This window comes from Myotis lucifugus, unplaced genomic scaffold, assembly GCF_000147115.1.
Source record: "Myotis lucifugus unplaced genomic scaffold, Myoluc2.0 scaffold_36, whole genome shotgun sequence".
Taxonomy (NCBI): domain Eukaryota; kingdom Metazoa; phylum Chordata; class Mammalia; order Chiroptera; family Vespertilionidae; genus Myotis; species Myotis lucifugus.
Genome location: NW_005871084.1, coordinates 5,748,646 through 5,766,784, shown reverse-complemented (window position 1 = coordinate 5,766,784; position 18,139 = coordinate 5,748,646). Strand labels below are relative to the sequence as shown.

The following is an 18,139-nucleotide window of genomic DNA, read 5'->3' as shown; positions in this document are numbered from 1 at the left end:
GCACAAGCTGTGCCCAGTCTTCCATGTCAGCCCAGAAGGTAGGAAATGAGGGAGATCTCCACAGGACACCTGATGGTCCCATTTGCTGCTGCCTCAGTTGAGCACAATCAGGGCAGCAAATGCTGACCCCTCTGGAAGGGAGTTGCAGAGAAATCCACAGATGGTCTGGGTCACCTAAGGCAACAATGAATCCGGCCAAAGGGGGTTTCAGAACTGTGGACCTCAGATGCCAGCCCAGGTCTTCACTGGTATGAAACTCAGCGCCTCCCAAGCCTGCTCCTATCCACCTGGAGCAGGGCAAAGACCGAGGAAGGCAAGGTGCAGGTGATGGCCAGCCTATGACGGTTTTGCTGACAGTCTAGAGCAAAGAGCTCAGCCTGGGCGTGAACCGTTTACAGTCTAGTCCATTGGTCACTGTCCCTTACTGGGATGAAATTACCTTCTTTCACGGCCTTAGCAGTTTTCAAAGAGCATGACATGCACGTATCCTGACACGTAATAAAGTATGGACATTACCAAGACACGGCCAGGTCACAGATCTGACCACCAAGAAAAGGGACAGACAGCCCACCACCAAGTCCACAAGTTGAGAAATACTAATTGTCCTGTTACTAAACTATCCAGGTTTCACTTAAGGGCAGACCTGAAGAAGGAAGAGAGGAGACAGTCCTCTGGGAAGCTGGTTCACATGAGACAGAGAAGACCAACATGTGGTCCACAAGGTTCAGGGTCGGGGGCTACAGTCTGTAAATGGGGCCAGTTGTCAGCTAGGAATACTGGATTTCCCACTGGACTCTACTGCACTCGGGTGATTTGTCCTATTGCTAGAGAGTGAGCCCACCAGCTTCTGATTTTCACTATTCAAATAAAGTATATTAACCTGTTCTTATGCTTAAGGGCCCCTGAAAGAATTGAAAATGGGTGTGGCTTTGTGGGAGGTTTTCCAGGGATCTCCTCTATGCAACCTCGATCTACTTCCTTTATAACGCCTAGCCTTCATAACAACAAGAAATAGAAGGGCTACAAGATCAACTATTTCTGTTGTTAGTCACAAGGTCCATGTCCCGTTGGGTGTTTTTCCCTTCCAAAAAACAAACAAAACCCCAAAGGCAGAAATATCTGGTAACTCCAAATCCAAGCTATTATAACTGTCTGCAAGACACATCTGGCTGCTGAGACAAAAGCAGATGAGTGCAATACTTGTAAATTTTGCATTTATTATAACAAAAATTATGACATGTTCATCTGTGCATTCGGCTTTAATGTAACTGCTGGTATGTCAATGGTCTAACTGGACTCTACAATCATGCTGACTGTGGCAGCAGAAAGGAACACAATTAGAAAGTGCCTGCAAAGTGAAGAGGCTGGGTAGGCAAGAGAGGACGGGAAAGGCTCAGAGGCCCCTGGGTGCAGGCTCCTTTCCAGTGGCCTAAGAGGCACCTTGTTTGAATGGAAATGCTCTTCGTTGCTCAGCCTCATCATCGAATGAACTAATGTGGATTAGGAGGTGAGTGTGGGCGGGAAGGCTCCTCAGAAGGGGAGGGAGGGAAAAGTCAGTTGTTTAGACTGTGTCCTTATGCCAAAACTACAAAACATCTGAAGCATCACTATACAACACGGAGCTATTTACAATAGAAATTTCTCAATCAACTGTTCTCTCAGAGAAAATTAGTGAATCCCAGTGACTTAAGTCACCTGACAGAGTAAAGCAACTCCTAGGAGTTAGTCTCCATATTCTACAAATGTCTATCATTTTCAAGACAAAAAAAAAAAAAAAAGCCTTTCCCCCCAGAATTACAATATTATTAAATCATTGAGCACTGGCAACCTGCCCTGCCTTCCAAACAAACAAAACAATAAAAAGCCATTTTAAAAAATATTACATTATCATTAACTGTTTCTCTGTAATATATTAAACCTTTTGTTCTTTGTCTTTACACATCTGATATGTTAGGAAAAGAAGTTAACAAATTTAAATCATATTGGTAAAGCATCACTAGAAGAAAAGTGGTAATTATTTTAAAAATCACCAACAGGAAGAACCTACAGACTAGCTGCAAAGACAGGTTGGGAGAGAGTCTGGGAGAAGGGCGTGGAGTAAACCCCTGGTTTAATGCGAGCCTGGGAGACTCTTGCAACTCCGTCTTTCTTGGTTAGTTTATTAAGCGGCGCCGGCGGGTCATAGTGGTGTGTCGCAGTAGTCCGGCAGCGGGTCGGCCGGGCACTGCCGCGGCGGCTGCAGGGGGAGCTGCGCGGGCGGCTGCTGCTGCTGGTGGTGCTTCATGATCTCCTTGACCTCTTCCTCCAGCTCGGGCGGTATGATGAACTGATCCTCGGGATCTGGCTGGGCCGGGGCCGCAAAGTAGCCTCCAGGCTTGCGGAGAGGCGCTTCCGTGGCCACTTCTATCACGTTGTGGCTCCTTTCCTGGGGCGCCACGGAGCCGTTAGCCCTCCGGCGCCCAATGGTCCCCATGCTGGCGAAGTCCGCCTTCCTGGGCAGCCCAGGCTCGTCCTCGTTGGCGCTGATGACGATGCCCTCGTCGCTGGCCTCGGCCGGCACCTGCAGCAGGTGCTGCTGCTTGTCCCTGTCCTTGGCGCGACCGCAGTGGATGTCCACCTCCACCTCCACCCGGCTGCCGTTGCTGAAGACGCCCTCGATGGGCTCTTCGTCGTCGCTGTCCAGGCCGTTGTCAGAGAAGGCGCTGGAGAAGGTGGCGCTGGACAGCTGGCGCTGGAAGGCGCTGGACAGGCAGGCGGGGTGCAGCAGGCAGCGCTGCTCGCTGGGGTAGGGGGGGCCGCTCTCGCTCAAGGCCCCGGGCGGGGGCTCGTCCGAGGCTGTGGAGCCCACCTCGCTGCTCATCTCGGAGGTGGACAGCTCACTGCTGATCTCGGAGGCCATGCCGCTGCTGGACGATGGCACGCCCAGCCCGTCCGACGGCCGGTCCTTGATCACCATGCTGACCGAGGGCGGGAAGATGCCCGGGCTGGGCGGTGGGCCGGCTCCGCCCGCGCCCAGGTCGCAGCAGCAGAAGCTGTCCTCGGTGACGCTGAGCTGCACCACCACAGCGCTGAGGCTGTCGCGGCAGCCGTAGCTCTGGGCCAGGGTGCACAGCTTCTTGGCGGCAGACAGGGCATCGGGCACATTGCGCACGGCCCCCACGGCCTCCTCGATGGACAGGCTGTCCCATAGCCCCTTGCTGCCCAGGATGAAGAACTCGTCCTGGGGCGTCAGGGCCACGGACTGCACATGGGGCCGCGGCACCACGCTGGGGTGGAGGAAGGTGTAGCCCAGGATGCGCGTGGACTCGGTCACTCCGTTCACCTTGCCGTCCTGGAAGAAGGGTTTCCAAGCAGACATTAACACCGAGCCCACGTGGCAGCTTCCCTGGGCCTCCTGCCTGGAGACCCCAGAGAGAGCACTGTGTGTGCCCAAGGGAAGGACTGCTCTCCCTCTGATGAGTGGCCAGTATCCATCTCTCATCAGAAACCAGGGCAGTGGCCTGGGCAGGGCAGAAACAGGAGGGGCAAGAGGGACCACGTTCACACTGGGTTCCAGCAAACCGTGATCTAGCCTGTCACAGCACCTGTCACAGCACCTTGGGGCGCTTCTGTAGCCACAGGAAAGGGCTTTCTGAAACAAGCCAGTCCTGAGCAGACACAGCAGGTCTGGTCAAAATAATGCCCGTGCCTTCCATTCCTCTCCAGCAGTCCAGCAACCACAGGGCCCCAGGAGACACTGCTTTACACTTACAAAGGTAAAAAAATAACTGGGGGTGACTCACTAGGTCAGAATGCCCACACCGGAGAGAGGCAGATGCTGAGGGAGAAGGGCCAGTTCCCATCACTTCCGAGAACTCACTTTGCTGATGGCAAAGGGAGAAGACAAAGTCCCTCGGCTTCGGATCACTTGGGTTCATGCCATTTAAATCATGAACCAAAGTTTCAGACCATTTGCCGGTTAAAGACCTTTACTCTGAAACTAGAGGGAGGAAGGGGTGACCCCGGTGCACAGCTTAGTTCTTTATTAACGTTTGAGGGTCTCAGGTCCATAACGTGCCTCTCCATGACCCTATTTTTAACTTTGCCAGGGAAGCTTCATGATGACACACAGGAGGTGTCCAGTCTGTATTGATGAAAAAACCACAGGCCTTGTTTAACCAGGTAGACAGTTCAGTAGAGATGAGTCTGTTGGGTGTGTGTGTCAGCAGTGTGTGTGTCTAGGACGAGGTAACAGAGATGGTCCCCTAAAGCTGCTGTTTCTTCCAAAGAATGGCCGTTTCCTTCCCAACCCTACCTCCTTCCTTTGTGTGGGATTTTGTGAGGTGTTTGATTGGTGTTCTAGGGGTGCCTTCTGCGACTCCACACACAATCCCACCACGATACTCTCACGAGCAGGCAGAGTTCTTAGAAGGAAAATTACCAAAATGAGGCTTCAAGCACAATTTTCAGCTCCCTCGACTCTATTGATATGATTCTTTGCTCCCTGAAGTGTGGAATTGGCCAGAAATTACCCTTGCTGTTCTGCCCAATCCTTTAGATCTTGCCCCCATCAGGACCAATGGTCTTGTGTCTGTGTGCGCCTGTGTGCGTTTGGTGAGTGTGCCTCAAGGTAGAGAAGTAACAAAACCAGCAATGCAGACAAAAGTGAGGAGGAAATAGGGTGGTGAAGACCTGGGGGATGGGGGGGTGAGTAGGGGCTGGGAGGAGAAGGGTGGGAAAATGGGAGGCATCTGTAATACTATCAACAATAAAAAAAAATATATTTTTTAAAAAGTGAGAAGAGGCAGGGAAAATAGGAGAAAAGTTCTGAAGCACAAACTGCGAGGCATTTACGCAGCAGAAATTGTTAATCTTTGCATGGTGTAATGTTGAGTGTTTAATTCAGTTACATCTGTCCCATCTTAGACTGTCTCTGCTGCCCGAGAGAGTGTCTATGATCTACTTTAATTCTCTCTGCTCCCAGACAGGCAGACAGGGAACTAAAACCAACCTACAGACTCATTTCTAGAGTCTCACAGTGGATCCCAAATCTTTTCTATCTTCCTCATGGTTCTTATCAGAGTCTGTCCGGACCCAACAGACTCATCTCTACTGAACTGTCTACCTGGTTAAACAAGGCCTGTGGGTTTTTCAACAATACAGACTGGACACCTCCTGTGGCAGATGGGTCACGTCTGTATCCCCCGTCATACGTCAGGCCCACCAGGTGATACTGTTATGATGAGAGGGTGAGTGGAGCTGGGCTGCTAATGCCCATGTGGAAGTTGTACTGTAACAAATCTTGCTATAATGCAGACTGACTTATGTCAACTTTTCTCAACAGGGGCACTACTGACATGTTGGGCCAAGCAATTCTTTGTTGCAGTGCTGCCCTGTATACTGTAGGATGTTTAGCAGCATCCCTGCCTCTACATGCCCTAAGCACTCTGACTCAGTTGTGACAACAAAGATGTGTCCAGGCATTGCGAAATGTCCCACTGGGGAAAAATGGTCCCTGGCTGAAAAGCACTCACTGCCTTACTCAGATGGAACAGGAGGTATGACCCAAACTACCAGTGAGTTCATTTCCACAGATACAGTAGCTACAGGACAGATATACTACTGTTCCCACTTTGCAGATGAGGAAACTGAGGCTTTGACGAAGGTTTGAAGGTCACAGCCACCAGCCCCAAAGTGAGAACAGGGATACCAACAGTGTGATCTCAGGGGTGGAGCCCTCACCACCAAGCAAACCAGTATCTCCCATGAGGACCAGATGGGACAGCGCCACGGAGCACCTGGCACAGTCCGACACAGAGGCCAACAATAAACGGTTTATTATTCTATACAGTATAATGTCTTCACACCTATCCTACGAAAGAACTTGCTATGTGACACCAGGGTTTCGGAAATGGCTTCTGCAGACCCCGGCCCTGTCTTCCCACCACCCCAGGAAAGTGGCTCTCTCCTCACCTCCGTGATAATGGCCTTGTGCTGCTTAATTCTCCTCAGCTCTTCCTCGCAGCTCATGACATATGACCTGGACAGAGGCAGCGGCTTCCCGTTCCGACAGAGGACCGTCTGGCACTTGCCCACATTGGCAGAGGTCAAGGTGAAGGATCCTCCTGGGTCCACAGGGTCATGCTTGATGTGACAAAGGACAGCAGCACCTCCAAGTTTCTGGCCAGCAGTTCCAAGTTTCCTGGAATCCAAAAAGAGGGCGTAAAAACCCAACACAGCCTGTCTGTGTCAGTCTTGCTAATTCAACAGGGCAAGGAGGAAACAGAACCTGGGGGCTCGAGTCAGGCTCTCACCAAAGCAGGCGCCGCTCAACTCCTCAGAGGAAAAGAGCCCGTGGAATCGACATACACACCCACACAGAGGGGTTTGCTCACAACTGGGGCAAAGTGTCCCTCTGCACTAAAGCCCCAGAGCTAATATGCAAGTAAAGGGCCCTTGTGTGGCTGTGTCCGGTCTGCTACCCCCATGTCAGCACACTCCAGAGACAGCGGCCAGTGAACACTGAAAGCCCTCCCACCCCTCTCTAAACCCCCTCTGCTCCCAGGAGGGGAACTCTGCAGGGACCACTTCAATAGGAGCAGATGCAAACACCACACCCACTGACACAAAAACCTCAAAAGCACCTGACCACCCTCTCCCCTGCAATACAGATGTTTACTTGGAGGAGCTCTGACATATTGGGCCATCCACGTTCTTGCTCTAGATTAGGGGTGGGCAAACTTTTTGACTCGAAGGCCACAATGGGTTCTTAAACTGGACCGGAGGGCCGGAACAAAAGCATGGATGGAGTGTTTGTGTGAACTAATATAAATTCAAAGTAAACATCATTACATAAAAGGGTACAGTCTTTTTTTTTTTAGTTTTATTCATTTCAAACGGGCCGGATCCCGGCCCGCGGGCCGTAGTTTGCCCACGGCTGCTCTAGATGGTGTAGACTTGCTGGATCAGTAATCCCAATTCTAGAACATTCACAGAAAGTACATTCTAGTAATTAAGCTCCACAGCGCTTTTATTCCTGACCATCAATCCACTGACTTACGCAAAGCATCAAGTCCCAACAAACAAGGGTTGTTGTTTTTTTAAATTAAGTCTTTATTGTTTAGATTATTACAGTTGTTCCTCTTTTTTCCCCCCATAGCTCCCCTCCACCGGGTTCCCACCCCACCCTCTGCCCTTACCCGCCCCCCCCCCCCCCCGTCCTCATCCATAGGTGTACGATTTTTGTCCAGTCTCTTCCCTCACCCCCCACACCCCTTTCCCCCCAGAGAATTGTCAGTCCACTCCCTTTCTATGCCCTTGATTCTATTATATTCACCAGTTTATTCTGTTCATCAGATTATTTATTCACTTGATTTTTAGATTCACTTGTTGATAGATGTGTATTTGTTGTTCATAATTTGTATCTTTACCTTTTTCTTCTTCTTCCTCTTCTTAAAGGATACCTTTCAGCATTTCATATAACACTGGTTTGGTGGTGATGAACTCCTTTAGCTTTTTCTTATCTGTGAATCTCTTTATCTGACCTTCAATTCTGAATGATAGCTTTGCTGGGTAAAGTAATCTTGGTTGTAGGTTCTTGCTCTTCATCACTTTGAATATTTCTTGCCACTCCCTCTGGCCTGCATAGTTTCTGTTGAGAAATCAGCTGACAGTCGTATGGGTACTCCCTTGTAGGTAACTGACTGTTTTTCTCTTGATGCTTTTAAGATTCTCTCTTTGTCTTTTGCTCTTGGCATTTTAATTATGATGTGTCTTGGTGTGGTCCTCTTTGGATTCCTTTTGTTTGGGGTTCTCTATGCTTCCTGGACTTGTAAGTCTATTTCTTTCACCAGGTAGGGGAAGTTTTCTGTCATTATTTCTTCAAATAGGTTTTCAATATCTTGCTCTCTCTCTTCTTCTGGCACCCCCATAATTCGGATGTTGGTACGCTTGAAGATGTCCCAGAGGCTCCTTACACTATCTTCATATTTTTGGATTCTTTTTTTCTTTTTGTTTTTCCGGTTGGGTGTTTTATGCTTCTTCATATTTCAAATCTTTGACTTGATTCTTGCGATCCTCTAGTCTGCTGTCGGAACTCTGAATAATATTCTTTATTTCAGTCAGTGTATTCTTAATTTCTGGTTGGTCCTTTTTCATATCCTCGAGGGTCTCACTAGATTTCTTGAGGGTCTCACTAAATTTATCGGCAGTTTCTAGAACAGGGGTGGGCAAACTTTTTGACTCGAGGGCCACAATGGGTTCTTAAACTGGACCGGAGGGCTGGAACAAAAGCATGGATGGAGTGTTTGTGTGAATTAATATAAATTCAAAGTAAACATCATTACATAAAAGGGTACGGTCTTTTTTTTTTTTAGTTTTATTCATTTCAAACGGGCCGGATCCGGCCCGCGGGCCGTAGTTTGCCCACGGCTGTTCTAGAAAATTCTTGAAAAACCTTATAAGTGTGGTTTTGAACTCTATATCCTGTAGTTTGCTTTCCTCCATTTCTGTCATCTGTGACCTATTTCTTTGCCTCCGCATTTTGGCTGCTTCCCTGTGTTGATAGAGTGGCTTTGTGTGCTAGGTGTCCTATAGGGCCTAGTGGCTCAGCCTCCCCAATTACCTGAGGTGGACACTCTTGGTGCACCCCTTTGTGGGCTTTGTGCACAGTCTTGTTGTAGTTAAGCCTTGATTGTTGTAGGTATCACTGGGAGGAATTGACCTCCAGGCCAATTGGCTGTGAGAATCAGCTGTGGTTATGGTGGGAGAACTTCTGTGCTGGAGACACCCTTCTGGGGCAAGACTTGCTTCAGTGGGGCTTTGGTGCTCACTGAGTCTGCCCCCTGAGTGTGTCCCTTATGGATCTGACGAGTTGTAATCTGGATGGTCCCACTCTGACCACTGGGTACACTGGCTCTTGGATCTCTAAGGAGGTGCTAATTTAGCCTCTACCTGAGGCTACCCAGCAGGAGCTATGGAGAGATCTGCAGAGTCCTCTTCTTTGTTTGCGGTTTGGAGGTGCCCAGATGAGGCCCAACTGTGAAGCAATGCAAGCTGCTGTGGGGCCTTGGGCCTTCTTTTGGAAGTTCTGGGTCTCTCTGACCCAGATGCAGTTTTTTAGGTAATTTTCAGATTGCAAAGGGCCAGGCCTTTCATATGCAAAAGCCTCGCGCACAGCTTGGATGGGGTGGGGTATCAGGGGATCAATAGGGCGGAGCAAACAGCTATGGCTGATCCTCAGTCCTACCCTAAGAGGCCCCGCGTCTCAGTGTCCCGTCGCTGCAAGCACCTCTGAGAGAAAGCCGCCCTCGAGTTCCACCCGCTGCCAGACCGTCCAGTTTCTCCCTGTATGAGTCTGGGTCCCCAGAGACTCGCCCGGAACTGGAGTTCAGAGCAGTCGGGAGCTTGAGACTCCCTCCCGATTGAAAAAGACAACCGCGTCCTCAGTTGCTAGCCCTTTCCAAGTTCGACTCCGTACCTCTGCACTTTACTTCTGCACCTCCTCTGAGTCTCAGTGTGCTTTTCTCTTTCCTTCTAGTTGTAGAATTTCCCCTCAGCCAGCCTTCCTGTGGTTCTGGATGATGTCCATTTTGTCTTTTAGTTGTATTTTTGAAGTGGTTGTGCGAGGCAGCAATTTCCGGTGTTTACCTATGCCGCCATCTTGGTTTCTCTTCAATCAAGGGGTCTTGACCTCCTGTTTCGAGCCCCATAGATGGCAGTGCCAACCAGGCCCCACTGATGCTGAGTGTGCAGGAGCACAAGGTGAAGACAAACAGGTGCCTGTTTACAGGGGCAGATCCTCAGGTACTACCAACTCCTTCTCCTCTAGGTTAGCAAGTGGCAACACTAGCCATGGAAGCCAGGGCTGCCTACAAGCACACACAAGCATGTTACACACAAAGAACATACAATTCTCCCAAGAACTGAAAAGGTCACACATCCCATATCCTATTAACAAACAGGGAAAATAAGAGGCCTACGAATGACCCTAAAGATGGGCCAGTGGTTTGGGTCTCAAACCCCAACTCCTGGATATCCACGGCAGATTTGGCATTAGGCCCTGCCAATGCAGCACTACTTTCTTACTTTCAAAGGCACATGATTAATCTGAGCAAGGCCAGAAATAGGGTGGCATCTGTGGGAAGTACAGCTGGTAACCCAAGTTCAAGGTTCTTACATTTTTTAAATCTTATTCAGTGCTGGAGGGTCTGTAACAAGCAGACTCTTGGGGGTGTGCGAACAGTGTGTGTGTGTGTGGGGGGGGGGGGAGGTTGGTGTGCACGTATGTCTATATTATCTATTTGCTTTTTTGCTGGAACAAGCTGGGATGAAAACAGAAAAGTAGATATATGTCCCTGGTAGTTAGAACATTCTCTAGAGTCTTACTGCCTGAGGTTGAATTCTGGCTGCACCCTCTACTAGCTTTTAGAGCAATGTGCTTCACCTCTCTTCCCCTAAGTTTCAGCCAGTAAAATAAGAACAGTAATACTACCTATCCCACTGGGTACAATTTATGGCACTGAGGTATTTGGAATAATGACTAGTACAAAGCAAGACTCATTGGTATTAGCTATGAGCAGAATTTAACTGTACATGCCCACTGAAAATCTGAGAGACAGAGGTGAGTGTAGCAGCAAAGAGCCTCCCTGGGCTGCCTCTGCAGAGTTCCTCAAGAGGAAACAATTATTCATGACTTAGGGAAACTCTACAGCCTTCTCCAACCCACTATTCCTCAGCAGATACTTTTTCTACCCCTATTACAAAGATGCTTCTTCTGGCAGAGTATCAAGGGAGAGAAATAATAGTCATTGTTCCCATGACCTTTAGAGCACTCTTCACTTCCTGGTCCCACATAGGCAAGTGTTTGAGTATAATATTAATAGATAGGCAATGTCTTTACAATGTACAAAGCCAGTAAAGAATGAGCAATCCTTTGAATGAAGGAATTCTTATACCATTCAACCCTAAAAGTTACAATTATTCTAAAATTTCTATGGTGACCATATGCTCCGGAGTAGGATTCTGCTACTAACACTGACTTCAACATTTAATAAGGGGGGAAAAACAACATAAGAAGAATGATTTAACTTCCAGTCTAAATTTTGAACATCTCGTTTACAAAGGACTGCACCGTCTCGAACCAGTCATAGTATTTCATAAAGATGAACAACCTGAGACAGGAACAGTCCCTTTCAAAGAGAAGTCCACACACCAAAAGGTCTAAGGAGCCTCTGGAGCTCACGTGACTTGGGGAAAGTGGGAAATGTGTCGTAAGCAAGTGTGAAAACCTGGAATCATGGCATGCCTGTGAGGTCATTCTAAGAGAAACTAAATTCCTGTCATTGATGTGGCCTCTTACAAAGTTGTTGAAACATCCGTATGTCTCAGGGGGAGCACAGTCCATTCCTGATGCTTGGGCAAAACCAAATTGCCTGAATGCATCTTTTCAAATATATATTTTTATTGATTTCAAAGAGGAAGGGAGAGGGAGAGAGAGAAATATCAATGATGACAGAGAATCATTGATTGGCTGCCTCTTGCACGTCCCCAACAGGGGATTGAGCCTGCAACCCAGGCATGTGCCCTGACTGGGAATCAAACCATGACCTCCTGGTTTATAGGTCAATGCTCAACCACTGAGAAACACTGGCAGGGCACCTGAATGCATCTTGTACTCCCACATTCAACATTAGTGGTTTGAGGTTACTGGACATGTTTTTTCTAACCTAAGGCTAAAACACTCAAAGAACAAGAAAACATACAGTAGAGACTCTTAATTTTACCTTTGCATGACAACGAATGTATTGACCATGTACTCTTCTTCATTTTTTGTTTTCTGCAGCTCTTCCGCCAAAATGTCACTCATAGTACATTGGAGAAGGTAGGGCACCTCCACATTCCGGTCTCCATCAAATACACCATACAGAGCCTCCCGGTTGTCACAGAAGTTATTCACCGACAGGGCTGCCACACACAACCTGCAAGGCAAGAATGCTTTTGTGCTAAGTCCAATCTTTCCTTCTCCATGCCCAACCCGACTCTATAATAAGCAGACTTGTCTATCCCAGTCTCTTTCTTCATGACTCCAGACAGATTAAGAATAGGTCAATGAACCCCAGCTAATTTTTATCAACTAATGTCTGTAAGCAAAGAAGAATGATTGATACATGCTCAAGCTTCACACATGGCTTCCTGGACCCTTATCTCCTGATGAATTATTTTAAATGGTAGTGAAAAGAGAATAAGAGACATGGGAAATAACATGATTACAAATCCGTATGACCATATTCATTCACATAAAGTTATTAAGAGAAATTCCACATCAGGCAAAAATGGAGTAACAACAAAACACTGAAGAAATATGAACATAGGAAAAGTATATAAAAATATATGAATGGTCTCAAATTCTGAGACCTTCACTATGTAACTCAGGCCATCCTGACATCAACCATATGAGCACAGGTAGTATTTTTAGTGCCATTTTACAGGTGAGGAAATTAAGCCAAAAAGAGGTTGAGTAACTGCCCAAGGTCATACAGCAAATAAGCACAGAGCCCAGATGCAAAGACTGTAGCCCGACTCTTATCTCAGCACTGTCCGACTCCTGCCTTCATTTATTCAGAAGAGTAAGTCATTCCAAGTTATATGGCAATTAGAGGCAAAGTAAAACTTAATAATATATTAAATCATCTTCTAATTCTGTCTTTCCTCTATAAGCTCTCCTTGCTAGTCAAAATGGGGGGGGGGCAATAAAAACGATGTTTTTAAAAAAGTACAGTAATTTTTCTTTTCTGAAGTTTCCCATTTGTAGTTTAGTTTGAGGAAGAACCTAACTTATCCAATTGAAGCTCCCAGCCTGGGTTTCCTGGAGGATCTGCAGTGACCCAGTAGGGAGAGACAACCACAGTTCTCACCTCCCCTCAAGAGAGCAAGCAGCAAGCTCCTTGTTCACATAACCCTCTATCTACAAGTCTAAAACAAAACACTTGAGAAGCTTTCACTGGAAAAACCAAAGGTAAAAAGGTGAAGGGACATAAGTGAGGGCCGGGTGATGTGGAACTTCTGAGGTGCTGGTGACCGTCCAGTTGTTGGTCGAGGTGGTCATTTGCAGGTGGGTTCACTTTAGGATGATTCCTAGAGCTGTACACTTATCACTTTTGTACTTTTCTGTACCTACGCTAGCTACACTTTAACATAAAAATTTTCAAAAAAGTAAAAAAAAAAAAAAATTTTTGTAAAAAGGAGATTAACTGATCATTGCTTTATTAATATATATGAATGGATAACACATTTTAATATCTAGAGATGTTTAAAAACCAATCTTGGATTTCACATTGGTGTTTGTGAATTCAAAAGCAGTTTCACATACTCGTGTTTGCAAGCAAGACGTAAAGTCTTTTAATCTAAAAAGAAAGATCTCTAAGAAGAAACTTCAAGTGTTCCAAAGAATGTATAATTTCTTCCCCTCTTCCCCAAACACAATGACATACAGTGCAAAACACAGAAACAATGCACCAGAGCCCAGGCACCACTGTAGGCACATGGAACAGGGTGCTGAAGTGAGGACCCCTCTCCTTTTGCCAGCACAATGCCAAACCACATTCTTAAAGAGGAAAGGACCGTATGTCAGACCCAGAACTTGAGCTGATTCTGTTTTCCATCCCAAAGAAAAGCAGTCAGTAACAACCACAATTCCACCTTTTATTTTCCACAGAAGGTATTTGGCTATACAATGGTTATCAAACCTGGGTACACATTAGGATCACCTGGGAAATTTTCAAACATTCTGATTTAATGGGCTGTTGGTTGGAGACTTTTTTTAAAGTTTGTCATCTGATTGATTCTCATGTGCACCCAGGGTTGACTATTAATGTTAGCTACTATTGGATCATCCTCCACTTCTGTTCTTCCAATACTCTCAATATGCTGTGTCCTTGTACCTCAGCTAATTAAATTGTGACTATTCTAATTATAGGATTCTTTACTTTTCTAGTACTAGTTATTATATTAGCGCCTCTTAATAAAAAGCAAGCAAACCTGAAGAGCTAGATTACAATTCTCAGGAAAATCAACATTTACATACAAAACAGGGAAGGTTGGTGAGAATAAGGAAGAAAAAGAAATTCAGATGGACACGTCCTGATGGCAAGACAAGAAGTTGACATTATAGAAAACAGACATCAAACTCCTGCCAAGCTTATTTCAAAGGTAGAAATAGCTCAACAGAACCACTCACTGGTCAATAACATAAATGATATCAAATGTGGACAATCAAGGGTACTTCTTTAACACGATCCATTTTGCTGGAAAAACAGGCTTCAGAGAAAGAGAAAGGGGCTTTTAAAATGCGCAGGGATGCATTTCAATACTTATGCCTTCTCTAAACACTGGAGTCTCACGTAGATATAATGTGTCAGTTACACTGTATCCCAGCAACATCTCTCACAAAGAGAAAGTATGTGATGCTGAGTAGGGCTTAGCTTAATGTTCAAATGTAAGTCAGGAGATGCTCTCACGTTGGGGAAACATGTTCAGAGAAACCTCACATGAGGCCAGTGTGTGATGGCATTGGATTTCTTTCTACCCCATGAAAGAAGGAAGGGGAGCAGGAGGGTTTCATTCCTAAGCTTCACCCACTCACTTGTTTTTTACTCCTGAAGCTTCGGTATAGCCATGGCTCCACACAGCTGGGGCTCCAGATGCATCTCCTGCCGAGGGCTGATCAATCTTGAAACAGCGGATATTACTAACAAGAGAAACAGAAGGGACAGGAACCAGTAAAACCAAACATGTGCTTGTTGCTCCCTTTATGGGAGAAATGAAAAACACTTGCTAAGCACTCTGTACTTACCATTTCTTACTGTGTTGAAAGTGTCTGAAATATATTTTTAAATATTTTATTTATTGATTTTTTTTTTTTTAGATAGAGTGAGAGAGCAAGAGTGAGAGATTGGTTGTTCCTCAAATCTGTATGCATTCATTGGTTGACTCTTGTATGTGGCCTGAGTGGGGATCAAGTCTGCAATCTTGGCATATCGAAAAGGTGCTCTAGGCAACTGAGCTACCTGGCCAGGGCCTAAAGTGTCTCAAATATTTATCAGCAACAAGAACTAGCTACTATTCATAATAAAAACAAAGGGTTAAGTATCCAGAGCATGAAAATTAGTTTTTATCAGCATTTTATGTCAATTATTAGAGAATGTTGCATACACTGCACTAAGTGGCTGCTCCCTCCTGGGAATAAAAAGAACAGCTCTGAACCTTCGCACGAGAAAAGGAAATTAAACTATCACATTAAACATGAACACCCAGCTTTGAAAAGATGGAAACCCAAGTCACAATTACATTGTGTTTGGATGATGTGAGAGAATTCTGCAACATTCATCCTCAACACCAATTTCTGCTCACATTATGCCTTAAAATATTTCACAAAGATTATTGAGGACTTGCCATACCCTGAAACTTCCAATTCTTTCCTCACTAGCACAGCCATCCATACTAAGACTAATATAATAAAACGAGTGGCCCGGTGCATGAAATTCATACACATTAAAAGGGAATTAGAGGAAATATTTTAATATTGCTATTTGCCCTTTCTTTATAATAAAAGTGTCAGAGATGGAGAATCGAAGATGGCGGCGTAGGTAAACACCGGAGACCGCCGCCGTAAACAACCACTTCAAAAATACAGCTAAAGGTCGGAACGGACATCAACCAGAACCACAGGAAGGCTGGCTGAGGAGGGACTCTTCAACTAGAAGCAAAAACAACAGCAGTCCGACGCACAGAGGAGGCGCAGTGTGGAAAATTTAAAGGTACGGTGGTGCGGCGGTGCGCGTGCAAAGCGGGCTGGTGGCTGAGGGCGCGGTTGTCGTTTTCACTCAGGAGTGAGTCTCAGACTCTGGGCTACAGATCCGGGCGAGTCTCTAGGGACCCTGACTCAAACGGGAGAAGCGGGACTGTCTGGCTACGGCCCCTCCGAGGCTTGCAGCGATTGCTGGGACAGAGAGGCAGAGCCCTTGGGGATGGACTGAGAGCGGCCATAGCTGCTCCCTCCCCCCGCCCTGTTGAGCCCGCCCCGCCCAAGCACTGTGCACAGACATTTGCCGATCGCCTCAGGCAAGGGCAGGATTAGCGCCTCCCCAGAATCCTACAGCCAGTCGGTCTGCTGGTCAAATCCCTCTAGTGTTAACTACAACAATTAAGGCTTGGCTAGAACAAGACTGCGCACAGAGACCACAAGGGGGTGCACCAAGAAAGCATAAAAGATGCGGAGACAAAAAAGCATGACAGAAATGGAGGATATGGAGCTAAGAATCGCAATTTTGAGGGCTTGCCATAAATTTGTGCAGAGCCTCACGAAAACTAATGAGACCCTCGATGCTACGATAAAGAAATTAGAAAGTAAGCATACACGGACTGAAATAAAGAATATTATACCCAATAGCAGACCAGACGAACACAAGAATCAAACCAAAGATTCGACAAAAAACACCCAATTGGAAAAGCAAAATGAAAAAAGAATCCGAAAGTGTGAAGATAGTATAAGGAGCCTCTGGGACAGCTTTAAGCGGCCTAATATCAGAATTATTGGAGTTCCAGAAGATGAGAGACAGCAAGATATTGAAAACCTATTTCAAGAAATAATGGCAGAAAACTTCCCCCATCTGGAGAAAGAAATGGACTTACAGGTCCAAGAAGCGCAGAGAACCCCAAACAAAAGGAATCCAAAGAGGACCACACCAAGACACATCATCATTAAAATGCCAAGAGCAAAAGACAAAGAGAAAATCTTAAAAGCAGCAAGAGAAAGAGGCTCAATTACCTACAAGGGAATACCCATACGACTGTCAGCTGATTTCTCAACAGAAACTTTGCAGGCCAGAAGGGAATGGCAAGAAATATTCAAAGTGCTGAATACCAAGAACCTACAACCAAGATTACTTTATCCAGCAAAGCTATCATTCAGAATTGAAGGTCAGATAAAGAGCTTCACAGATAAGGAAAAGCTAAAGGAGTTCATCACTGCCAAACCAGTATTATATGAAATGCTGAAAGGTATCCTTTAAGAAGAGGAAGAAGAAGAAAAAGGTAAAGACACAAATAATGAACAACAAATATGCATCTATCAACAAATGAATCTAAGAATCAAGTGAATAAATAACCTGATGTACAGAATGAACTGGTGATTATAATAGAATCAGGGACATAGAAAGGGAATAGACTGACTATTCTTGGGGGGAAAAGGGGTGTGGGAGATGCGGGAAGTGACTGGACAAAAATCATGCACCTATGGATGAACACAGTGGGTGGGGAGTGAGGGTGGAGGGTGGGGTGGGAGCTGGAAGGAGGGGAGTTATGGGGGGAAAAAAGAGGAACAAATGTAATAATCTGAACAATAAAGATTTAAAAAAAAAAAAGTGTCAGAGATGAAAAAAAATTAGTAAAATGTATATGAAAATCTCCCTCCTGTCAGAGTTTGGGGCACGCTGCGGGACCCAGAGTCAAGTTCCTGCCCACCACCTGCATGTACTTCAAAAACACAGGAGACCCAGACCCGGCCAGCCCCACCCCCATTGGGTGAGACCCAGACCGGGCCAACCCCATCTTGTCAAGCCCCTCTGGCCAGGGGGGTGCAGCCTCAAGTCCCCCGGCCCAGCACCAGGTGGGGGACACAGCCTCAGGTCCCCTGGCCTGGCGCCAGGCCAGGGGGCATGGCCTGAGGTCCCCCGGCCTGGCGCCAGGGTGGGGGTGCAGCCTGAGGTTCCCTGTCAAGCCCCGCCGGGCGGAGCCCATGGCCCAAGATCCCCCGTCAAGTTCCACCAGGCGAGGGGCATGGCCTAAGGTCTCTATCAAGCCCCGCTGGGCGGGCTTGTGTGTGGCCTGAGATCCCCCATCAAACCTTGCTGGGCGAGGGGCGCAGCCTGAGGACCTCCAGCCTGGCGGTGGGGCGGGGGTGCAGCCTGAGGTCCCCCATCAAGCTCCGCTGGGCGGGGGGCACAGCTTGAGGTCCCTCGCCCTATCAGGCGCCTTGCAGCCTCAGGTCCCTGCTGTTTGGTTGTGACGTTATGGCGTCCCAGCTAATTTGCATATCCCTCTATTATTAGTTTAGATTACAAAGTAAATGAGGAGTATTTCAATAAATTAGATGTTAACTACA

The 18,139-nt window shown here is 46.8% G+C and overlaps 1 protein-coding gene across 1 annotated transcript in view; it reads right to left on the bottom strand.

Annotated features, from left to right (window-relative positions):
* Positions 1 to 1,197: 1,197 nt before the first annotated feature.
* PHLPP1 (PH domain and leucine rich repeat protein phosphatase 1) overlaps positions 1,198 to 18,139 on the bottom strand; it is a 207,090-nt gene continuing 190,148 nt past the window's right edge. The window contains exons 15-18 of the mRNA XM_014454458.1: positions 14,621 to 14,725; positions 11,763 to 11,957; positions 5,953 to 6,181; positions 1,198 to 3,331 (exon numbers count right to left, since the gene is read on the bottom strand). Coding sequence (XP_014309944.1) covers positions 2,180 to 3,331; positions 5,953 to 6,181; positions 11,763 to 11,957; positions 14,621 to 14,725 — 1,681 coding nt within the window. The 3' untranslated portion in view covers positions 1,198 to 2,179. The remainder of the gene's footprint in view (positions 3,332 to 5,952; positions 6,182 to 11,762; positions 11,958 to 14,620; positions 14,726 to 18,139) is intronic.